A 25,266-nucleotide genomic window follows, 5' to 3' on the forward strand; every position below is an offset into this window, starting at 1 on the left:
GGGGCCAGGCAAGAATGAGAAAGGGGATGAAGTATACAGACGGGAAGGGAAGGAGAATGAGAAACTCAGAAGGGAGAGGTACTTCTGATGAAGAACGTGACGGGAATCCCTTCCTTGAAGGGCCCTAAGGTAGCGGTGGCGGGGGGCTGGCGGGATCCCTGATCTGGGTCTTTGAGGAAAGTGGCAAGCCCTATTAGGAGCCCTGGGGTCAGGACTCAAGTTGGGATCTCAGACGACTCCCAGGATAGACTGTGTTTGTCTTGATGACAAGGCTGTCCGCCAGTAGGGAGCTGAGGCCAGGAGGGGGTAAAGACAGCGATGAAACACCCCATAATCTTCATCAGCAGCGTCTGATGCTGATTTCCAGGCAGCTTCCCTTTCAGCTGGTGGGAGGAGCTTGTGGTCCACGCAGAAGCACAGCCCGACCACCAGGACCTTGACTGAGCTATAGTCCCGCTGTGATGCTGCTTATGCGTTTCTCTACAGGGGACAACTCGGCCTTGGACTTCAGCTGTCAGTCATTTCAGCAACCACTGGCAAACCTGAGGTTCAGCGGGTCATGTTTGGATCAGCGTGGCCTGAAACAGTGCAAGAGAGGGCCGGGTGGTGTCACAAGCATCTGGGGGCACCCGGGGTAAGGAAGGAACCAGGGCGTCTGCCTGAACTAAGACGAAGATTGACCACTGACGTCTACAGGGTTCGACATGGGGCTTCCATCTGGCTGGAGTCCCAGTTCCTGTAGCCCGGCTCTCTCTGAACTCTGCCTAGCGCAGGAGTCCTTCAGTATCTAAGGCCACCAGCTCTGAGTTAAAGATGAAAGTTCCTTGAGGAAGAGGTGGAGGCTTTAGTAGGAAGTAGGAAGGGAGAGGCACCATGTGTTTTACTTACTGGTAATGCAGTGGATACCGTTTGGGGGATCTGATTGGACACTTTCCATGGGAATCTTTATAACTGAGGGAGGAGGGAACTGGGGCTGGAGAGAAACAGTGGGAAAAGCTGGTAAACACCACCAATACAAAATTGGCTTTCTTGCCAAGATGGAAAATACATGCATCCACAGTATGCAAACCACCGTCCTCTTCACACCCAGACTAAATGGGGGGGGGGTGCCGCAAACACCCCGGGTCCACTGAGGACACGAGAAAGGACGGAGCTCTTCTGGGAACGTTACTCATCACCCCAGCTTCAGCTGTTGTGGTAACCAGTCACTTTAGAGTGAACCTCACACAGTAGCTGTGTTAAGTCATTTTACACGCCAGACGGATTTATGTAAATCAAATCCCGTTTTTCCATTGAATATATCATATAATCCAGAGATGCTTTTTCCCACCCCTGAAGCAGTTCCTGGCACCTGGTAGTGACTCAAATATTCACTGAATGAATCAATGAAAGAATAAGTATTTGTCTTTTTAAAAGGCACTGAGACTCAATTTCTTTGTTCTTAGAACCTACCTTTGCAAATCATCTAAATCATCAATGAAAAACACGTGAATGGGGATTCTGAGCCTCTTACCTTCCTGGAAAAGGACAGTAATTAAGGACCAGGGGAGTTCTGGCCTATGACTACCATCAGAAGATGGTTTAATAGTCGCCAGTCAGCAAAAGGCAAGATAGCCAGGAAGCCAGTTTAAGGCAGAGGCAGGGATGTGGGCTTGGGTCACTTCGGGGGAACGGGAGCCAGCATGGTGGTAAGGGGTGGCACGGCAGCTTAGCGTATTGGAAATGATTGGATTCAGTCAGGAGTGGTTTTCCTAACCCCTCTTAGACATTTAGCTCTATTCCATCTTGGGTGAGTCCCTTTCCCTCGTGGGGGACAGCTTCATCACCTGTAATGAGCACTTGCACCAGACGACCTCTCTGCCTAGTGTTTTGTGATTCACTGTAAGTTCTGGGCTGGCTTCTGGTCTGTTGACTCCCTGAGGCCTTTGGGGGTGAGATGGGGCAGGATCGTGGGAGAAGGGAGGAGCAGACGGGGCAACTGATTGGTCCCAGCCATCGGGGGAGTGGAGTCACTTCCCTTTCAGTGAGGGCACGTGCCTCTTCCTCCACTTACCTCCCAGTACCTGAGGGGCAGGCCCAGCAGACCCTGTTCCCCGGTCCTCCCACCTGTCTAGGAGTCCAGGCTACTAACGGGTCCCCATTAGATGCCTCCCCCCAGGCCTACCCTCATCTTTGGCGGCCAGTCCTCATAGCCTCCTCCACGATGGAGCTGAGTCTTCACCCTGCTCCCTCAGGGGCCTGCCCTGCGGTTGACAATGGTCCCGAGGGCCCCAGGAATGGGGAAAAGCAGGCGAGGCCGACCAGGCCTTCCCTGGGTGGGCGGGGCTCGAGGACAGTCACATAAACATGATTTTAGCACCCCAGACCAAGACAAGCAGAAGCCTCAGCTCCTCCTGTCCTGGGCCCAGACCTCGGTTCCTGGCGGCCTGAGAAGCCCCCGCCTGCCCGGCCCGGCAGAAGCGGAGGGCAGGGCTCCTGATCCCTCCCACCAGCCCAGGCCTCACACCCTCCCCACCTCCTCGTCGCTGTCCTCTTGGGCCCCTTTCCTTCTCTTCTTCTTCTTCTCTGGGAGGATGTTGTCAATCCAGGCTAGATCGTGCTGAGAGAAGATGAGGTCCAGAAGCTTTCGAACAATGATGAGGCCCAGGATCTGTGGTGAGAGTACAGAGGAAACCACGGGCTCAAGGCCTCATACTTGGGCACAGGTTTTTCCTCCCTTAGTCGACTTTATTCTTTAGAACCTTCTCAGAGCTCCCACAGACCAGTGTTCACCTCCCACCACCTCGGTTCCTCAGTTGAGTGGCAGTGCCTACCAGTGACCTGGCGCGACAGAGCCCGTGGTGGCTGAGCTGGGAGCGAGGTGGGGATGTAGGCTGGAGAATTAGTTATTCTGAAGATGGGTGGTTCTCGGACCTGGGCTGGCATCAGATCACCTGGTGGGCTGTTAATCCACAAGCTGCTAGGTGCTGGGTGAGTGTCTGACTCAGCAGGTCTGGCGGGGGGAGCTGAGAATTTATTTGCCTCTCCGCCAAGATTCCCAGGAGGTGTTGATGCTCCTGTTTCAGGCGCCACACTTTGAGAGTAGCTGTCCCTTTGCCCGTGTTTCTGAGAGCTGCCCATCTCTCTGCTAACAAAATCTGAATAAAACACACTGGCGTAACTGGAATTTTTAAAGGGAAGCCTAGAAAGTCTGGTTCTGTTCAGGATAAATAAATTAAAGGGAAAAACGCGTGCTCTTTGGGGGAGATTAAACAGTGACATTTTAATAAACACAATGGGTCCAGGTAGCTAGTTATGAATACTGTCTTCTTACTACCAAGAACTGGCCATGAAATGAGGTCAGGGAGAAAACCATGCGGGCAGATTTAACACTGCTTCCTCACTGACCCTGCATCTTGGGAGCAGGGAGAGCTCAGGAGCTGGACAGACCTGGAGTCTAAAATTCCTGGCTCTAAAAATAAATGGTGGTTGCTAGGGGCAAGGGTGAGAAGAGGGGCTGTCTCCACAGGGACAACACGGAATTTTAGAGATGATGGAACTGTTCTGTTTCATGACTATGGTGGTGCAAATCACAACTCTGTGATTTGTCAAAACTCAGAACCACGGAATGAATTTGACTGCATGTAAACTAAAAACTATCAAAGTCGGGGAAGGTATGAACCTAGGCTCTGCTCCTTTCTGGTGTGTGACTTGAGTCATTCACACATGCTCTTTGAGCCTCAGTTTTCTGGTCTGTAAAATGGGGTTACTGGTAGTACATTAGGGCTGGAGTAGACTAAACGAGACAGCACTCAGTACCTCCAGTGGTGACTGTCCTTTCCCCTCACACCTCTGCACCCCGTGAGGGCACTGCTGGGGGAGACCCACTTCACTTTTCCTAGACTGGTGGTTTTCAACCTTGGCTGCACATTTATGCTTACCTGTAGACTTATTACAAACCAATGCCTGGGTTTCTCCAAGAGATTCTGATTTAATTAGTCTGAGGTAAGGCCCGGGCACATGTAGTTTTAAAAAGCTCCCAAGTGACTCTTATGAGCAGCCAGGGTCAAGAATCACTGACTCAGAGCCCTCCCAGGAGGGCCCACTTCAAATCTGACTTCTGTCCCTAATCCAGCCCTGTAGGCTTTGCGGCTCACTGAGGGCTCCCCCCAGAACATTAGCCCACAGTCCCCCCTCCCCCATTCCCCATGCCCCAGCAGCGGCAGAGGTCACTGTTGTTGGCTTTCCTTCTTTTCCCTTTTTATCCTGGAATAATTTAAAACTTACATACAGTTTCAAGAAGAGTCAAAGAACGCCCATGTATTTACCCCTGCTTCTCCAAACATCATGTTGATGACATTGGACTCTGACGTTCTAAATCTCTTGATTCCAGTTCTCCCTGCCCCCATCCCCCCATTTATCTTTTCAAATTCAGTTACTTTGAAGGATGAAAAGATTTCTATTCAGTACGGATCTACACCTGTACTCGGTGAATTTTGACAGTTGGGAACTCGGTCTCTTTGTCGCTTCTCCATCGTGCCCCAGAGTTGGGGAGATTGGGTGGCTTTTGCGTTCTCGCTGAGCTGCCCTGACCTGAGCTGGGTGGCGGTGGGTGGGTGGGCTGTCACGGCAGCATCCCCCCACTGCACAGACCTTTCCTCCTCCTCACTCCTCTGCATCCTCTCCATTTCCTTCCCCCACCATCTGGCCTGGAGTCACAACCCGAATCTTCATCTGTGCCTGCCTTTGTGACCCCGAGAGAGTCTGGGCATCGCGGAGGAGAAGGTGAGGGCGGACCTTCCCAGGGACACCTTCCCTGGCTGAATCTGCCCCACAGGAGGGGAAGCCTGTGCCCGTCTTACCATGACTGGGAAGATGATGGCGGCCACCGTGGACTTGAGGATCCAGAGCACAGCCAAGCAGAGTATCTGCACCAGGGTGAAGAGATGGATCCGGCGCAGGGGCACGTGCCGCAGGAAGGCATGGTCTGGCTGGTGCTTGGCTGGCATCAGGAAGAGTTTGCAGCGATCCCAGAACTGGCAAGGACAGCGCAAGGCTCAGCCAGGCCCTGGGCACCCCGGTGGCCCTGCTGGGGGCTTGGGACTGGTGGAATGGGTGCCACAGCGGGGTCTGGTCAGGACTTAAGGATGCAAAGGAGGGGGACTGGAGGTCTCAGGGAACATATAGCAAGATCTTACGGTGGGGAGGGCCTGAGCCCTGGTAAGGGGTACAGCCCTGGAGCTGGCCCCAGTGAACATTGTCCACATTCAAGGCGAATGCAACTTAACAGCAGCACAAGCTATCCAAGACATCTGGTGTCTCACGGTAAATAAAGAACAAAACAAAATTTTTCTTCTGTACAGATTGCCCTAGAGAAGACAGAGGTTGAGTAAAATGCTCATAGGAGTCAGCCCGATCTGGGTTTTGAATGCTGAGCCTCAGTGTCCTCATCTGTAAAATAGATTAGATTATAAAACGCCTATAAAGCGCCTGGTATAGTCATTTTCCATACTGGCGCACAGTAAATTGTATTATCAGTATCACTGCTGTGATTTCATTGCCCTGGGAAAGCGAGCACTGGGGTTTCTGCGGCACGCAACCAGACGTGGAGTGCTGATCCCATCAGCTCAGCCTGGGGGGCAGGGGAGGGCCTTACCTGGATGCCATTCAGGGAGGCCACACCCATGTAGAGGAAGACTCCATACAGCACGGGCAGAGGGATGTACTGGAATGAGAGAGGGAAGCAGAGGTTTGGCCGGGGCCTCTGCCCAAGGCAGGCTGTTGGCCACCCCGTTCTGGATGGCAGTGTCTGCCAAGCCACAGACGCAGCCCGGCCAGCCTCGGCTTTCTCTTGCAGCGATCCCAGAGAGCGATGAGAGAGCTGTATGTTTAGAGGAATGAAGTGCCTGTGCGCAGATGTGGAGCCGGAGTGTCAGTGGGGCAGGAGATGGTCTCTGGGGCTCTCCTGCCCCCTCAGGCCGGGGGAGCTAGCCCAGTGTACAGCTGTTCTCCTGGCCCTTTAGACCCTGCAGAAGCCATGTGGTCTGGCTGAAGACACATCTTCTGGAACATGGCAAATCTCCAGAGCCTGCTCATTCCTGCCCTCCCCTTCCTACCTCCAGCCCCAGCTGAGAGACCCCCTAAACTACACTGCTCAGCTCGCAAGAGGTGGGGACTTTTGACGAGCTGACCTGCTAACGAGCGAGGAGTACCTGCTGATGAACAAAACTCTCGCATCATATACAGTCAGATAAGAAAAGAAGCAGAACAGGAGTGTATGATGTAACCACTGCTGGTTGACAAGTAACTGCTACTAGTTTAGTGGGTGTCTTTCCTTCCCATCATGCTTACGGTAGTTGGTTTGCTTTTTTTCAAAATGGGATCACATCACTCATAGTGTTCTACAGTCATTGTTGTGACTCCTTGGAAGCCTTTCACAGGGTGTCTCCACGGCCTGTGTAAGCTGTGTCTCTGCCTCTTGCATCCTTCCCTTCACCTGCACCTGTGACTCAGCACCGCCAGCAAGGCTGCTCGGACTCGCTCCCACGGCTGCCTTGTTGAACACCTGGGAGAACGTACAGTACGGCGTCCAACTTTTAGAAGCCGTTTAAGAATGCCGGCAAATCCAAAGGATATACAACGGAGAAAAGACAGTCACTTTGGCAAGTGGTACTGGGGAGGCTGGACAGCCACATGTAAATCAGTGAGGTTAGAACACCCCCGCACACCATACACAAAGATACACTCAAAATGGCTTAAAGACTTAAACGTCAGATTGGACGTGATAAATCTCCTAGAAAAGAACACAGGCAAAACATTCCCTGACGTAAATTGTAGCAATGCTTTCCTGGGTCAGTCTCCCAAAACAACAGAAATAAAAGCAAAAATAAACAAATGGGACCCAACCAAACTTACAAGCTTTTGCACAGCAAGGGAAACTGTAAATAAAATGAAAAGGCAACCTACAGACTGGGAGAAAATATTTGCAAATGATACAAATGACAAGGGGTTAATTTCCAAAATATACAAATAGCTCACACAACTCAATGACAGAAACACAAACAACCCAATCAAAAAAATGGGCAGAAGAGCTAAACATACATTTTTTCAAAGAAGACATACAGATGGCCAAGAGGCACATGAAAAGATGTTCAATATCACTATCAGAGAAATGCAAATCAAAACTACATTGAGGTATCACTTCACATTGGTCAGAATGGCTGTATCATTAAAAACCCACAAACAATAAAAGCTAGAAAGGGTGTGAAGAAAAGGGAACCCTTTTACACTGTTGGTGGGAAGGTAATTTGGTGCAGCCACTATGGAAAATAGTATGGAGACTCCTTAAAAACCTAAAAATAGAGTTACCATATGATCCAGCAATCCCACTCCTGGGCATATATCTGAAGGAAACTCTAACTTGAAAAGACACCTGCACCCCAATGTTCATAGCAGCACTATTTATAATAGCCAAGACATGGAAGCAACCCAAATGTCCACTGACAGATGATTAGATAATAATAATTGGAATCCAAAAAATGATACAAATGAACTTATTTACAAATCAGAAACAGATTTACAGACATAGAAAACAAACTTTGGGTTACCAAAGGGGAAAAGGAGGAGGGGAGGGATAAATTTGGACTATGGGACTAACGATATAAACTACTATGCAGAATATAGATAAGCAACAAGGATTTACTATATAACACAGGGAACAATATTCATTATCTTGTATTAACCTATAATGGAAAATAGTCTGAAAAAAATACATGTGTATATTTTGAAAGTTTCAATGAACAGCACTGTCCTAATTAGTGTGGGAGCAATTAAGGGAGAAATAAAATCTTACATAAAAGACTAAGCTAGAATCTATAATACAAATTTAAAATGTCTTAAAGCTTCTCTTTTGCCTTAATGAGTATGAAAACCACATCAAACACGAGAACTAGGCTAAGTCTTAGACAGTTTGTAGTCACCAGTGACTGAGCATCAAGTCACCTCATTATCAAGTCTAGGAAACTGTCTCCAGTCCTGTCATTTGCTCAAGCAGCTTTCTCAGAAAATCCCAATGGCCCGTGACACCACACTCTGACCAGTGATGGGGCTGTGATCTAGGATTCTAGATTAATCAGTGCAAATCTTTCCTGGATCTCTAGGGAATGGCCCTTTTCAAAAATTAACATGATAAAGTGGCAAAACGGTGGCTCTTAGTGTCAGCTTTATACCTCCTGTGAAAGCAGTGAGCAAGGACCACGGTCCTACACACATAAGGACATCACAGCCTTATGATATAATTTGAGGCTGAGAACACGAGATCATGAGGACCAGATGCGGTGCTTCTGACACGGTCAGGAGTTTCTTTGAGGCAGAATGCAGAAATCCACAGTCCTGAAGAATTGTGAGCAAAAAAGGAAACAAGACAAAAAAACCCTCGGGGCTTGGGATGAACTGAGAATATACAGAGCTGAGTGTGTGAGACATTTATGCTGCCTGTCATTTACACGGCCATGGCCATTTCATCCTCCAGTGCCCTCATTTGCCAAGATAACCAAACATTTGCAAATTGGTGATGGAAGAACTGAAGATGATCACTGATCCTCACTGATCCTTTAATAAACATCTGTGTCTAATATCAGCCCAACCACCCACTGACACACAGAGAGGGGTGGGGGGGATTTCGTTCCTCGCTGCTCAAACTGTGGTCTTTGGACCAGCATCATTGGCACCAGTGGTGAGTTTGCTAAAAATGCAGAACTCGGGGCCCCACCCAGATCTACTGAGTCAGTATCATCATTTAACAAGATTCCAAGGTGATTTTTATACACATTAAAATTTGAGAAGCCCTGGAACAGAACTCTATTGGAAGAATTGGTATAAAAATTTAATTAGAAATAAATTCTGGGATTAAATCTAGGACCTCAGGTCTGGATTAAGTTCTTGAACTGGCTATACCAAATATCTCTTAAATATAATAACCTAAACCCAATCCAATACTTAGTACAGCTGTCAGCTAGTGATAATGCTTTAATCACCTAACAATTTTGAAAGCCTTGATATAATCAAACCAGAAATCTTTTTTTTTTCAAACCAGAAATCTTAAACCTTATGTTCAGTAAAAATTTATATGTCTTCCTGGCTATAAAATTTATCAAATAGATTAATTCGTGGTTAAATAAAATGGTTATATATTTTTTCCACTCATTGTAGAAAAACATGAGCAGGCAGATTTTTCAAATCCTTTTGTGATTGAAGGCAAAGACAATATCAGAGCATTTGGTGGCCCCATAAAGTTTTGCAGGACAGCCAAAGCAGTAATGAATATTTTCTCATGTCTGGCAACTTAATCTGTTTATAGAGCCCATTTATTTGTTTATCTTTAAAACTTTTTAAAAATTGAAGTACAGCTGATTCATAATGTTGTATTAGTTTCTGGTGTACGGTTTAGTGATTCAATTTTATATATATATACAATTTTATATATATAAATATACATATATATTTTTTTTTTCATTACAGGTTACTACAAGCCATTGAATGTGGTTCCCTGTGCTGTACATATATAGTAGGCCCTTGTTGTTTACCTATTCGGTACATAGTAGTTTGTATCAGCCAATCCCAAACTCCCAATTTAACCCTCCCTTCACCCCCCCATCCCTGGCAACCGTAAGTTTGTTTTTTATGTCTGTAAGTCTCTATTGTGTAAAAGTTCATCTGTGCCATTGTTTTTTAGATTCCACATGTAAGTGATGTTATATGATATTTGTTTTCTCTGACTCCACTTACTATGATAATCTCTAGGTCCATCCACATTGTTGCAAATGAGCCCGTTTATCTTTTCTAAATTAATTGCATAAATTAATACAGAAATACAGACCACAGCTTGGAAAAGTTAACATTTGTGCCAGAAACTGCAGCAGAAAGGAGTTTCCGTTACTGCTTAAAATAGAAGACTGTTACATCCCACGGAAGAAAGAGTGATGTGACCACACACCATCTAAAGGATGACCGTCAAAGGCCTTAGCAGAGTCGAATCTTATGTGCAGCATTCTGCATTTCAGTTACGTTAAGTACACGTTGTGGCCACGCTATTTCTATTAAGAAGACAGGCACTGTTAGGGCAAAACCAAAAATTTGCTATCATCAGGTATGTCAAACAGGAGCGCAAAACCCTAGAAAATGTAACAAATGTGTCTGTAAGATAACTGACCACAATGCAAACAGAACAGAAGGAAGGAAACTAGTGGAATGTTCTAACTGCTTTGTGTTCTATCCAAATACAAACAGGAGCTTGGGCGAAAGGACTGAGCCCCACAGCGGGGGCAGCGGGCCTGGGCTGCCCGAGGCCGGCTTCTGTCTCACAGGGAGGCGAGCTCTGCACAGGAACTCCTGGCCCCCGAAGTGCCTGTTCTGTGGCTGGAGTGTTTTTATGCGCATGCTCGGCTGTTACATAGTAGCAGGACTGACAGGCAGGCTGGACCCGCTCTGCAAAAGTAACTATTCCCTGGCCATTTAAAATACCCTTTTAAATAAACAAAACGCCTGCCCACCTGTATGTATTCTGTTTCCTGGAAAGTGTAACCAACCCTTAAAAAAAAAATCTCCCGCAAACCTACTGTTTGGTTGTGCCCAGCACCAGTTCTCGAGCCGGAAGTAATTCCCACAGTAAACAGATCAGTTAAGATCATAGCTCTTTAGTCAGCCCTGAATGAGCTGTTCTAGGGTATTCGGTGGGGGGGCGGATCTGCAAAAAACTGGGCAATTACAAGTAAGCTTCATTCAAGAAAGGAAAGTCTTTCACAGGCATTAAGGGAAGGACCACTGAATTGGTCCCCATCCCATCCACCCGCCCTGTCCCCGCAAAATCCCTATGTTAAAGTCCATTACAATGTGACTGAATTTGGATATAGGTCTTTTAAAGAGGTAATAAAGGTAAAAAGAGGTCATATGGGTGAAGCCTAATTCAATATGACCGGTGTTCTTTTAACAGCAGAGGGTTGGGACGCAGACCTGTGCATACACACAGGAAAGACCATGTGAGGAGGAGTGCCACTCACGAGCCCGGGAGAGAGGCCTCAGAAGAAACCGAACTTGCCCACAGCAAGATCTACCCCTAGAACTGAGCGGAAATAAATGTCCATTGTTTACGCCTCTCAGTTGGTGGTATTGTGTTCTGGCCCCCAGAGCAGATGTGTGTCTGGAGTGGAGAGACTGTTCTGGGGGATGCAGGCTCCAAATGCACCCCCATTTGAGCCCATCTCTTCCAGCTGATCTGCAGGCACAGGAGCAAGAGGAGCTTTAAACAGTGAGAAAAGTCACTCACGTGCCCAAGTCGTGCAAGATGGAGGGGCAGAAAACAGGCCCCAAGAACAGTGACAGAAGCCTCCTCCTGTAAGTTTTAAATTTCAGAAAAATAGGTGAGCAAGGAGGCCTCTAGCAAGCCCTCAACCACAGCATGGAAACACAACCAGCTTGGGAAGCTCCTGATCGAAGCAAGGATGGAACGCGATGGAGCTTCCTGAGAAAAGAGTGACCTCCAGAAAGGTGAGGGTGGCCCCCGGGAGGGCTGGGGAAGAGCAGTGAGGACTGCCCGGTGCTTTTAGTAAAAGACACAGTATCACAGAAAACAGCAATGGTGGCCAAACATCTCTCTGGCCCAACAGGATCCCCTGCCTTTTTAGGGGACACACGGGAGCCCTCTTCCCACCTGCGAGGCATCAGGCCAGTGCTTCCTCAGGTGCAGAGTCTCACCTTCAGGATGGGAGCCAGGAAGACGGAGATCCCTGTCAGGATGAAGACGATGGTGCCCGTCACTCTCTGTTCCCTGGCAGAGAAGAGCACGTGGTCAGCGTGGACTGGGAGATGCTTCACGACCGTTCCAGCCCTCTCTGGGCGGGGCTGGGAGGTTGTGGTCAAGGCCCTGGCCCCTGCCCACTGCCCCATTCCGGACAGAAAACCAGGACTGGAGGACCAGCTGGCCGGCACATGGGAAGAGAGGGAACTTGGGCTGAGGTGAGGGCGTTTGACAGGTGCGTCCAGGAGGCCATGCGGTGCAGTGGCTAACAGAGAGGCGCCTGGGCCGGACCGACTTGGGCTGAATCCTGGCTCTGCCACTTACTAGCCATGTGGCATCAGGCAAGGCCCTAAATGTCGTCAGCATCAGTAGAACGTACCTCGTGGCGCCCACCTCAGGGGCTGTTGTGAGGACAAAGTGGCACTTGAAGTCCTTATAACCTCCGCCCTTCGATTGTAATAAGCCCCCGTGGTTGTGGGACATGACCGATGAAGATTTGGGGGAAGGGGGCGTGGCCGCTGGCGGAGCAGGGAGCAGGGGCTGGAGGCAGGTATGCTTTCTGGAGTGCCCAGACCCAGGACAGCCCTGGTGGGAGCTTGGGGGCTCTGGGGCGGGTTGCTTGGGCCCAGCCATCTGGGGCTCAAAGGTCTGGAAGGGGACCCTACCCTGATCACGGAAAACCCTTGCGCAGGGCCGGCTGGGCAGCCCACGGACCCCGAGGCAGCGGGGCGAAGCGCTTAGGACAGCCGTGTATGAAAATGCCAACGTCTGACGTGGGCTCAGCCCAGAGGTCCGCAGAGGTGGAAGGCGAGCTTCTCTGCCTGAAACAGGTCAGGGACCTGACATCGGTGTGAGAGGAGGGATGGGCAAAGCCGCAATGTGACAGGCCCTGGGCCACAGCCCGGGGGTGGGAGTGGTCCTGGAAAGGCTTTCTGGAGGAATGGAGACTGAGCAGGACCTGAACCCTCACTTGGAAATGTTGGGGGTTGGCATGGCTAGGGAGTCTTGAAGAGGAGACAGAGGGACAGGTCAGAAGGGGCTCCGTGGGAACGCTCGAGTGGCCTCCCTAGGTGAGAGGTGAGAGTGTATGGGGGTGCGCTGCTTGGAATCTGTTAAGAAAAAAGCACCCCTTAGAACTGAATTGTCGTCTCCTGCTTCCCTCCCTTCAAGGGTATCACTTCTAGCCCTAAGGTTCCTGGGCAGTCAGAGGAGCCCTATTCACCCAAAGGCCTCGATGGTAAGAAAAACCGGCTTCCCCAACCCCCGACCTGACCACGCCCGCTCAGGTGGCCCCCAGGCCCTGCCCTCCACCTACCTGACCCCCAGGAATTGGGGCTGCTCCCCAGGGGCACTGGTCTCCGTCTCCATCTTGAGGCTGTCGATGTGGGCAATGGAGATGACCGTGGCAGCCACATACCAGGGGAGCCCCATGAAGGAGCACAGAGCCATGAGGATGCCCACCCAGAACAGGTCCAGGTGGTAGCCAGCAGCCTTCTGCAGGGGGCAGTGGGAGGGGGGAAGCTGTCTCGGGAGCCTGTTCCCAGCCACCTTCCGCGGCGGGCGGACAGAGCTCTCCCCGAGGCAGCTGCTTGGGGAACACGGCTTGAGGGCTCCCCTTGCCCTTCTAGGCAGCACTCCGATGGGGCTGCCAGCCTGATGCGGTCAGGCCGCACCGACCCCAGGGCAAGGGAGGAGATGGGTATTCAGGTTGGGAAAGGCCCTGGGTTTGGGCCCCTGGGAAGAAGGTATCCTGCCCAGCGGCCACAATGTCTGCAGTTCCTGAACGAGAGGCCCCAGGTGGGACAGGCCTAGGTCGAGCCCAGAGTGGTCCAGGTCGGGGGGGGGAGGGCAGCCTGGGCTCCTCAGACCCCACGGCAGGGAGGGCAGGAAGGCCGAGGATGCTCCTCTGCCTTACGGTCCTGGTCAAAATCCCCTTGTTGGGATCTGCTCAGACGCCCAAGTTCACTGTCAGGGGATGCAGAGCGGGAGGGTCACTTTGGGAGAAGTGCAGGGGCCAACCCTGGGCTTGGCCCTGGTCCTTGGAGCCTCCCCTGGCCCTGCTGGCCTCACCCACATCTGGAGGTCACATTCCCCTCTGCCCACACCCTGAACTCCAGTCTTCTGCCCCCATATTTCGCTTCACAAATGACCCCAAATTTTGAAAGAAGCACCACCTCTCTCCTTCATTCCGTCCAACTTTGTGGAAAGAAAGAGGTTGTGCCCCTGCTTCCAGCACCAGCCTTACCCTCAGTTTGTTCTCCTTCCGGTTGACTATGACGGCCGTAATCTGCTGGTCCATGAAGATCAGGATGGTCACCAGCAAGGCGGGCAGGATGCTCGCCAGGTACACCCACCACGGGTTCTTCCCAAAGGGGGCCACGAACCAGCCTCGGTCAGGCCGCGTGGGCTGAGCGGAGCAAACGGAGAGGGCCCTTTCCTCTCTCCCCTGTCCCAGGGCACCTGTCGTCCGGCCCACTCTCCCAGCCTTCCCGCCGTTTCCCCACGGAAAGGGGTACTTTCCAAGTGTAGTCTTTTTCCTTAAAGACCTGTAACTTTAAGGAGATCCCAGGAGGCACAGACTTGGGAAGGGCGTGGTGTGTGCAGAGCAAAGGAGAGGTTTTGTTGCAGCTGCCCCGGGGATTGTGTGGGAGACAGGGAGGTGCCGAGTCAGAGGGCACTGGGATGCAGCTTGTGATCACTAATTGCAAACTATGTTAACAAGAAACAGCAATGAGGCCCAACAGTGAAGAATAAAGAAACTGATGGGCCCAGTGCCTGACGCTTTCTGCCTCTCCTCCGAGTCACCTGTCCGGGGAGCATTACAGAATTGTCTGTAAAACAAGACCAGTAATTCAGGCTTGCATATTGAGGATAAGGGATTATCCTTGTGGGAGCTGGGCTGAAGTTTATCTTTTGTTTTATTCAAAAGAAAGATGTACTTTAAATTTCAAGGCCAACATGAGTTTTATGGGATGTTTAAGCAGAAATAATATTACAAAGTTCAACCCCTCAAAGGCAGGGAGGGTCAGTTGGAGAACCCGTACCTCCCAGTCTAGTTTAGATGGTGGTGTTCCCAGTGAGGGAGCAGAGCTCAAGGGTAGCGACAGGCAAACAGCTCCAACTCTGGACTAAAGGGAAATTTCTCAAGCAGTGGTTCTCAAACTTAAGCAGCCCCCAGAATCTCCTGGAGGGCTTATTAAAATGCAGAGCACTGAGCCCCAGCCCCAGACTTCCTGATTCCATAGGTTTGGGGTGGGGCTGAGAATCTGCATTCCTAACAAGTTCCCATTAGATGGTGTGATGCTCGTCTAGGGGGCACACTTTGAGGATCCCTGTTTTAAAGGATCATTTTCAACAGATCCCAGGTGGCCCAACTTGGAGACTGCCAGGAGTGAGGGAATGGTAGACCCGGAAGTGGAAATCAAGGGCTTCAGCTGGGCTGGAGAGTGGATTCCAGCACCTTCCCCATCCTGTGGCTGCACAGCAGGACTATATCATCGTGAATATATCCCCAAACCAGCATCTCAAAGGACTGCCCCCAGGAAGGCTGTGTGAGGAAGGGTGGAGCACACACGGAGAACCCACAGGGTGGCTTGGCTGAATATATCAAAGTTTGATCAGCTTAGAGGGGAAGGACCTGCAGCGGGTGGGCAGGCAGAGAGAACGCCAGGGCAGGCGCTGGGGGCAGACCTTGATGACGCTGGGCACGAGCAGCTTGGGGGTTGCCAGGCCGAAACAGGCGTCGATTCCACAGAACAGCAGGATGGAGAAGATGATAGAAAAGTCGGCTACCAGGGCCCGAACCTGCAAAAAAACAGAGATGAGCAAGTCAGACAAGCGCCTGCCCAGAGGAGAGCTGTTAAGAGCCTAAGCTCCCGAGTCAGAAGACCCAGGTTCAAATCCTGGTTCTGCTCTTGCCAGCTGGGTGACCTTGGGGCCTCAGTTTCCTCCTCTGTAAAATGGAGGTATGACAGCACCTGCCTCATAGGCACATGTGAGCTGTGACACATTCAGAGGGCTTGGCAAGAATTAGTCAAAGTGGGATTCATTCCCCTTTAAAGTGCGTTCTCCACCAGAGCAGGGACCATGTTTATGTCACTTGGCATTCAATATCTAGTAGTTAGAACAGAGCATGGCGCAAAGTAAATGATCAGGTAATATTTGTTGACTTAGTAAAAGAATTTCGCTTTCAAAAAAAAAAGTGGGGATTGTTGTTATTCATGTGGCATGGCTGCCATTGCTGAAGACATTTTCTGGGGTGACAGACTGAACTGGGTCACCCATCGGGGTAGTGAGGGTAAGGGCTGAACTCTGAAGGAAATCCTAGCTTCGAAAAACGTGTGACAGATTGTCGCACTGGCACCTGGGCCAGGAGCGAGGCCCCTAACTCTGCTGGGGACCCGTGGCTCCTCTCAGACCTTCTGTCCACTAAGTCCTTCACCTCTTGCTTCCCTGTTTTAGGAGGCCCATCCTAGGCCAGGTTTTAGACCTCACCTTCTATCTTGCCATCTTTTCTGTATCTCTTCAGAGATAGCAAATTCTGGAGAGCAACGGGGGAAGAGGTTAGGGAGCACAAGGGCAGATGACAGCACATTTAATTCATTCCCTGTACCCCCTACGCCCCTTTAAAATTGTTAATCAACATATATAATCAATTAAACCCCCACATAATGTAAAAAGCATAGTCCCCTTCCTCACTTTTCTTCACTCTGGTCCCCCTTTCCAGATACACCCATTCTGTCTGCATGACTTTAGTTGTTTGGGTGGCTTCCTCTGGGTCATTAACTAATATGTTATACTTCTCTATTCTGATTTACTAATTGAAGGCACTGTCTGTTGATAAAGATTTAGCTTACTTGCACTACCCCTCCTGCCCTCTCCTCATTCCCAATCTTTGAGAGTTATTTTTATTTTTATTTATTTACAAGAATCAACAGAATGCAGTAATGCACTCATAAAGGACAGTCAAATATAGTTACACATATTCAAGAAATCAATCATCTAAGTTTTAAATAATAAGTAGTTCATTTGTGTCTTTTTTTTTTAGACTCCACATGTAAGTGATATCGTATGGCATTTTTCTTTTGACAGTTATTTTTAAACTCCTTCTATGGGTTTTCCTTTGCCCTTTCAAGTTACATAATTAAATCTCTTTTCCACGAACTTTTACCAATATCTCTCATTCCCCCTCAGGCTTGCTGTCCTGTCCTCCCCATCCTTCCCCCCACCCTTCCATCTTGTGACTCCTCACTGTGAGCTGTACATTGTCAAAGCTGAGAATGCTCATCTTCTGTGAACATGTCTTCTGTGTTTTATCTAGAATTTGATTCTAAAAGTTGAAAACCAGTAGCAGCTTTCCATTATTACGATTATATAAAATACTGGTCACAGCAGAACCAAGCAGTGTGCTAGGTTTACACTGGCTTTTTTACCATAGTCCTAGCATCCGGATCAAAACATTATTACATTAAACCATACGGATTTGCCATTTTTGGCAGGTAAAAACTGTCAAATAGAGGCAATTTCACATGGTCCAGCCTAACCTAAAGATGGATGTAATAAAGAGCTGTGAATTCCCTCCTACCTTAAGAAATAACAGTGCACCCACTCAGTCTTGAGGATGCATTTGTGTTACAAGTACACTATTTTTCACTCAGTTTGTATACTGTAAAGCTTCCTAAAGAGCCTTTTGGTTGATCTTTACAAAATATTGGAAAAAATTCAATTATTCATATCAAAGATTTCTTCATCTTCATCATTATTGATAGTAGTAGTAATATTTATTTATGAAGGCTCTGGGAGAGTGCTCATGGGATTTATGGTAGAAGAGAGTTGCTAAAATTCTTCCGAGTGCTCCATTTCATACCTGTTGCTCACATATGCAAATAATGTTTGATTAACAAACATTTTATTCTAGCCACATAAAAGAAAATTAAAATAATGGTTAGCATTTTCAATAGGCTAGACAAAATCAAATACCTAGGAATAAATCTAATAAAAAATGTGCACCTCAAGACCAAAACCTATAAAACATTATGGAGAGAAATAAACACCTAAATAAATGGCAAGGTATACCATATTCAGAATTTGAAAGGAGTAAATTCTCCCCAGATTGATACTTAGAGTCAATATAATTCTATCCGAATTCCAACAAGTTTTTATTTTGGTGAAATTTAAGATGATTCTAAAATGTATGTGGAAATGCAAAGGGCCAAGGCATCAACGAAAAAGAAGGACAAATACGGAAAGTTTGGCTTATAAGATACACAGACTTATTATCAGTTTTAGAAATGAATGCTGTGAAACTGGCATATGGACAAACCAGTGAAACAGAATAAAGAACCTAGAAACAGATCCCATCATATGTGAACATTTGACATATGGCAAGGGAAGCACTGCAGAGCAGTGGGGAAAAGATGATCTCTTTTTTCTTTTTTCCTTTTTTTTTCTTCCTTTTTTAAATTAATAGACTTTTTTTTTTTACAGCAGTTTCAGCTTGACAGCAGAATTGAGCAGAAAATATAGAGTTCCCACATAGCCCTCCCCACCCACACATATACACTCCACTACCCTCACCATCCCTCATCAGTGTGACATATTTGGTGCAATCGATGAACCAGCATGGACACAGTATGATCAACCAATGTCCATAGTTTACATTAGGGTTCATTCTTGATGCTGTACATTCTATGGGCTTTGACAAATGCATAATGACATGTAGCCACCACTATAGTATCACACAGGATAATTTCATTGCTCTAAAAATCCCTTGTGCTCCATCTATTCATTCCTCCCTCCCTCCCTCCCTCCCCCCAAACCCCTGGAAACCATGATCAAAAAGACGGTCTTTTTTAAAAAAAGTGCTGAAACAACTGGCTATCTAAATAAAAAACAAAGAAACACACTCTGTCTCTTACTATATGTCAAAAGTACTTCTGGTGGATTAGAGAGCTAACATGAAAGGAAAAGCAACGAAGCTTTTAAAGGATAACATAGGAGAATATCTTCTAGCTAATATTTTCCTTGAGGAAAAATTTGATATATTTGATTACAGCAAAACTAAGAATCCCTATTAATCAAAAGATACCATTAAGCGAGTAAAAAGGCCAGTCGTACAGCAGGAGAAGATATTTGTAACACATATGATCACAAAAACGGTTTCTATCTGGAATATGTAAAGAACTGCAAATCAGAAAGAAAAAGACAGGCAACCCCGTTGAAAACGTGTTAACAGATTTAAACTGGCACTTAGAAGAAGAAAGTCAGATGGCCATACGGCCAATAAACACATGATAAGATTTTCAACTTCATTAGTCATCGGGGAAATAAAATGGGAAAAAAAATCCACAGTATACTACTGCACAGAAAGGCTGAAGACAAAAGTCTGACAATACCGAGCGCTGCTGTGGGGCCTTGACAACAAGGGAACCCAGTTCTCTCTGACTCAAGTCTGTGCTCTTAATGTGAAAAAGCCTCAGCGAGCCAGAGCTGATGTGGTGTCCATCCCAGCAGATGGACCAGCACCCTCTCAGACTCCCCGAGGGGGCTTCCCTGTGAGCTGTCTGTCCGTAGGCTCCCTCCTAACTGGAGGCTGAACATACCTTGGTAGGGAAATAGCGGCTGAATTTGAACTTCTTCAGGGTCAGGGTCATGGAGTATGTCCCGAAGAAAAGGATGAAGGACATGAGTGCCAGGTCTGGGATAAACTGGCAGGAGTTCCCGAGTAGGCGCCCACCATAGTTCAAACACTCCTTTTTGCTCAGCAGGGACCAGTCCAGCGCTGTGAGGTTAAGGGGGTTGTACTTGGGGACCAAGACAGGAGAGAAATGGTCAGGGCCTTCCCAGCAGGTCAGTTGTGAGTCCCTCCCTCCACAGTCCCCAGGCAGCCCCTACACCCCTCCCACCCTCAGAGGGGCCCCAGCCCTCCTGCGCCATGGTGGCCCCCAGCAACAGAGTGACATTCTTGGGGACAAGTTGCTTCAAGGAATGACAAGCAGGAGGCTCCTGGGGAAGATTAGGAGCTGACACGTGTTTCTTCGTTGTGTTCTAGGATGTCCTGCTTTGTGAGTGAGGGGGAAAAGCGCAGAGGGTGGGACTCCATCCTCAGCCCAGGACTGGCTCCCATCCCAGCCAATCAACCATGGGCCCTGTCTGCACCTCCTTCGTGTCTCACATTTACCCTCCCTCTTCCTTCACCTATGCACAGCCTTCTACATATTGGGGCTCACACCCACCCTTATCAGACTCTCTTGGGTCAGTCACTTCAGTCACTTGCCCTTTGGTGTCCCAGATGCTTAAAAGCCAGGGCAAACAAAAGAATTGTATATATATACACACACACACATATGTATATATATAACTAATATACATAATATATATTTCTACATATGCATATTTCTGTATATAGTCCCATATATATGTTCCTAAGTATATATGTACATCCATTCATATATGTATATTCACATATGTATATTCATAGGTATATTTTCTAAGTGTAATAAAAGGAGAGAAATGTATAATACAACTTAATATATAATTTGAAAAATTAATGTGCAAATATTCTGGAACCTTCATAATGAAGTAAACAGATGCTTGCAAGTAGCCATAACATATGCGTGCATTAAAAGAAGTGTGGTAGTTTGACATAATAACGGTCCCCAGTGAATGGCTCCCTGTGTCCACATTCCTTTGCAATGTGACAGCAACGCACTCCCATCCAAAGGTGAAGTCTATTTCTTTACCTCTTTGAATCTGGGCTGGCCCTAGGCCTGCTTAGACCAACAGACCAATAGAATGGGGAGGCAGTGGCTTTGAGAGGTTCTGAGCCCAGACCCCAAGAAGTCCCTCTTGGAACTCTGAGACCACCATGCTGTGGAAAAGCTCAGGACTGGAGATGAAGATCGGACAGGAAGAGACAGCCACAGCATCTACTGACCGTCAGCTGCCTCCCTCAGTCACTGAAGCCTCCATCGCCGCCGTGTCTGGTCCAGCGTCTCCACCCTGGCTTCTCTCTCGTGACTTCCCTGTGTGATGCCCCACTCTCCCTCTGTCTCGGCAGGACTGGTCCACCCACTGTCCTCAGAACACTTTTCCTGCTTTTCCTCTTGTGCCCTTCTGTCTATGCTGGTCCCTCGGCCTGGATTGTGCTTTTCTCTATGGGACCAAATTTCCCAACCTTCAAGCCCACATCGTGTTCTACTTCCTCTAGGAGGCGCTCCTCTCCCATCTGCAGAGTACGCTGTGCCTCCACCACCGGACGGATGCATTCGACCTGTGTTTGACTCTATTTGTGCTGCCCCTTACCCTTCAGGTTAACCTCCCACACGCACATTACAAGCAGGTGGGAGGGCAGAGGCCACATCTGTGTCTTAGCTGTCTTTGGAGCCCTTACACGTAGTAAGTATTCAGACACAGGCACTGACTGATTCCATTTTTCCTCCCTCAAAATCAGATATTTGAAAAATCTTAGGTTAAATGGCCACTGAGCAGTCAGCTGCCTGTGCAGGGGTAACCTAAGGAGCAACCTTAGGGACACTGAAGTCCCCGAGTCTCCCCTCAAGGCTGCCCAGGTGCTACCCTTCCCCTGGTTTCGGACTTCCACCGTCATCAGTGCCACTTAGTCTAGGCGCTGTCTCCTGAGGGCCACTGCTCGTCATGACTGGAAAAGGCAGAGCAGAGCTGGGGCCCACGGGGACTCATGAGTGCAAAGGACAGAGCAGCTTCAGAGAAGGGGGGAGCCTTAGTAAACCTTCCAGGGCTGGGAAGTAGCATCGCTTTGGTAGGAACTGGGAGTCCTAAGTGGAAAGGTAAGGAAGAAGGCAGAAAGATGGATGGGAAACTGTGGACAGCTTTGTACAGCCCTGCTTAGCATTCCTCACCTCTGCCTCCCGTCCTGTGGATGTGTGCGTGTGAGTGTGTGTGTGTGTGTGTGTGTGTGCGCGCGTGTGCGTGTGTGTATGCGGGGGGGCAAGATTTACGCACATGGATTGAATAGAATGACACAACATGGGATTTTGACAGCATACTCTTAAAATAAAAATTTGCATATACACAGCTCTGCAGGTGACCCTGGTGTGCAGTGGGGCTGACCTCTGTCAGTCTGGGTCACAACAAGATGGTCTCAGTCTCCCCATTCTTCTCTCTCCCCACAAACAAAAGCTCTCGAATGTCTGGCATAAGAGAGGACTTACCAGAGAAGTGTTGGTGTTTGGTGGCAGCGTGGCTGAAGCATTGAATGAGGATGTATTCGCTGTGGAGGAGCACAGGACACGGGGCAGGGTCAGCAGCCTGTGACACCCCCGGACGCCCCTTCCCCATCTCCATCCAGTTCCTTAGCGCCAAGGACTGGCTCTCACTGTGAGGGCAGCAGCTCTCCTCACCTGGCCCCGGGAGGGCAGGGCTGTGGGAGGGAGCCCGGGCCACGGCTCGGACAGACTAGCTGGGCCCGGTTAGGACAGCTCCTGCCTGATGCAGAAGGGCTGGCTTTAAAAGCTGAAGTAAGGAATCTGTCGCCAAGACAAAACGCTAACACAGTTGGTGAATAATGTGCCTCGTGAATCCCCACCAGCCACTTGACCGACGTCTGCGTTCTTAGACGTAAAGAACACTTTCAAAGAACTTCCTCTTTGCCCTGCACTGTGCCCAAACCCCTACACACGTCACCTTGCTAAGTTCATAAATCCCTAAGAAGTCTCCCCCTTTTAAAGATGAGGTAACTGAGGCCCAGAGAGGCTGAGTAACCTGCCCATCGCCCAAGGTCACACAACTTGCACTTGGAGGAGCCATTTTCCCAACATCCCAGGCGGGATGTGTAGAGGGCACCTCCGCACCCTACACAGCAAGCTTCCTTCCCTACGCGGCTCCCCTCATATACACCTCCCTTCTCTTCTGCTCTGTGCATATGTGTTTTTTTTTTTTCAGGTCATCTGGGCCTGTAAAAACTTGTAGGTTATCTTCCCTAATTTGCCCCTTAAATGCAAGCTGAGGAAAATTAAACTTGTGTCCAGGATCTGCAGGAGAATCAGAAACCCAAAGATGCTGCTCTCAGCTGTTTACTCCACACCCCTTGTCTGCGTGCCCCTGCCCCAGCCTCAGTGTCCCTGTGTAAGTGGAGCAGAGGAGGGTGCCCTTCTGGGGCCATGAGACGAGTTGAGAGGAACTGAAATCCCCTCCCTGGGGGCTGCGGCCATTCATGGCAAAGGCAGCTTTGGAGAGCCGCTGGTTGCCCTCTCTCTTGCTCCGGCACCACGTGGCCAGCTCCTCCTTGCCTTCCTCCTCCAAGTGAAGGCTCACTAAGCTCTTCCTCCGCAGCCGATCTGAGGAGGGAGGGAGGAGGCCCAGCCAGTTTGCTGGCAGTAACCTGAAATGCATTGCAGGCCTCGTTTGGCTCCTGCTGGCTGTGGTTAGGAACCCAGAGGGAAGAAGAAGCCATTCTTGAAGCTTCCTTTAACCTCCAACAAACTGTCACAGGACAATGGATCACAGGGTCCTTCTGTGTGGCTCACTTCCGGGCCAGTGAGGCTGGGAGTGGCTAAGGAATTTGGTCTTGACCCAGGGAAGGTCTACAAACTCAGAGGTTTGTTATAATTATTCTTTTTGTTTAATTAAGTGTTTCATTTACTATTACATTATTTACTTATTTTTTATTTTGGTGGGGGGAGGGGGGAGGTAATTAGGTTTATCTGTTTTTGGAGGAGGTACTGGGGATCGAACCCAGGGCCTCATGCATGCTAAGCATGCACTCTACCCCTTGAGCTGTATACTCCCTGCTGTTACAATTATTTTGAAGAACGCTTCACTTAAGAGAAATCAGCGCCATCTATCCGCTGCTTTTTCTCACACTGGCAACCAAAGGAACACGATGCACACGTAACAGCGGAGCAGAGAAGCGGGGCAAGAAGGCTGCTCGGGGCTCCCCACGCAGATGCTACAGGACTGCCGGCCAGTGCCTGAGCCTGGCGAGGGCAGATGCCCTTCCACTGCCCAAGGTCGCCGGACCAGACATCCCCTTGCCGTCTTCTGCTTAGGCTTAGCCACTCTTTCATATGGAGAACTCTGTAGGGTTTATCTGAAAGCCACTTTGAGCTGAAGAAGGAAGAACTGTAGCATGAAAACTCCCAGAAAGTGTCCAAGTATCAAATATTGAAAAATTCTAGTGTTTACAAAGCGGTACTCACTTGGGATTGAAAGCAGCCCAGTCAGTGTGTGCAGCAGCCATAAACAGAATACAAATCAGTTACAATGGAAACAAGATGAAGTTAAAAGGAGTGCCCCCAAACAAGCTCTTATGACAGCGAGTGACACAGAGTGACAGTGCGCTGTAATCAAATTGCAGTAACACTAAGGTTACGGAGCAGTTAGTAAGCAAGTGGCCCGCGGACCAGGGAGGAGAGCTTCCTCAGTCAACAGCCCCCTCTCCAGTCTCCAGAACATCTCGAATTTTCCTTTTCTTGGTCTCCTAATCAAAGCTCTCCATGAAGAAACTGAAAATCGAATCTCACTAGGGTTGGTTGCTAACAATGACTGGGTTGAACAGAGCAGTCGTTCTTAAACTTAAGCATGTGTGAGAATCACCTGGGAGGTTTGTCCATAGACAGCAGACTCTACCCGAGTCCTGATTCAGCAGGTCTGCGGTGGGGCCTGAGAATGTGCATTTCTAACGAGTTCCCAGACGGGTGGATGCTGCTACCGGGGACCCCACTTTGAGAACCATGGCAACAGTATGACCCAAAAGAATGAGGTGACATTAGGCACCTGGGTGAGGCCAGAGGAGATGCTACTTAGAGGCAGGTGGATTTTTTTATGGTCCTCAAATCCTACCTTATACGCTCTTATGTGTACATCCCCTGCTCCTTGGGCACCCCTCTCCTTGGTTTGTCTTGTGGAAAAATGATTCTCAAAATGGCCAAAGCTCCACCTATGCCCCCAGAATGTGGACCATTTCTGAACGAGATCAAGGGACATGTACTTCCAAAAGCCATGTTTGTGGGAACATCTGTGTTCGGCACAGTGGCTCCTCAGGCCAGAGGGTCTGAGCAGAAAACGGGAGTGCCCTGATGGATGCGGCTTGGCCCACAGAGACGGGATTTGCTCTGGAGGGGGACAACAAGAGATGGCACATAGGATTCCTCAGTCCCCTGGGCAAGCAACATGTTCTGGCCCAGGACAAAGGACAGCTTCGTCTTGTGCTGGATTATAATGGAATAACTCAAAATTAATGATAGAAATAAAAGGAAAGAAAAAATTAAGTCTCAACAGCTTTACAAATTCAGTGACAGAGGGTGGAAGGGCACAACCAAAACTACATTTACCTTTACAAGGTCTAAAGTAGTGTGCACAATATTTGTGCAACATATATTTTTGGTTGACTTATTATCAATATTTTATCAATAGTATGTATTTAGGTGCTGAACGGCACAGAATCTACTTATGTCAAACTCCAACCCAATCTGAGGATAGACATGAAAACCTCACAAGTGTTCCATGACACTGGC

The 25,266-nt window shown here is 48.7% G+C and overlaps 1 protein-coding gene across 1 annotated transcript in view; it reads right to left on the reverse strand.

Moving 5' to 3' along the window:
* Positions 1-25,266, reverse strand: part of LOC140685447 (electrogenic sodium bicarbonate cotransporter 4-like) — an 88,837-nt gene that overhangs the window by 4,308 nt on the left and 59,263 nt on the right. Inside the window, exons 16-24 of the mRNA XM_072937523.1 lie at positions 21,964-22,022; positions 19,375-19,575; positions 15,464-15,577; positions 14,019-14,180; positions 13,089-13,267; positions 11,731-11,803; positions 5,636-5,704; positions 4,842-5,015; positions 2,516-2,650 (exon numbers count right to left, since the gene is read on the reverse strand). Of these exons, the coding sequence (XP_072793624.1) occupies positions 2,516-2,650; positions 4,842-5,015; positions 5,636-5,704; positions 11,731-11,803; positions 13,089-13,267; positions 14,019-14,180; positions 15,464-15,577; positions 19,375-19,575; positions 21,964-22,022 (1,166 nt within the window). The remainder of the gene's footprint in view (positions 1-2,515; positions 2,651-4,841; positions 5,016-5,635; positions 5,705-11,730; positions 11,804-13,088; positions 13,268-14,018; positions 14,181-15,463; positions 15,578-19,374; positions 19,576-21,963; positions 22,023-25,266) is intronic.

Source organism: Vicugna pacos, chromosome 15 (assembly GCF_048564905.1).
Source record: "Vicugna pacos chromosome 15, VicPac4, whole genome shotgun sequence".
In the NCBI taxonomy this organism is placed as follows: domain Eukaryota; kingdom Metazoa; phylum Chordata; class Mammalia; order Artiodactyla; family Camelidae; genus Vicugna; species Vicugna pacos.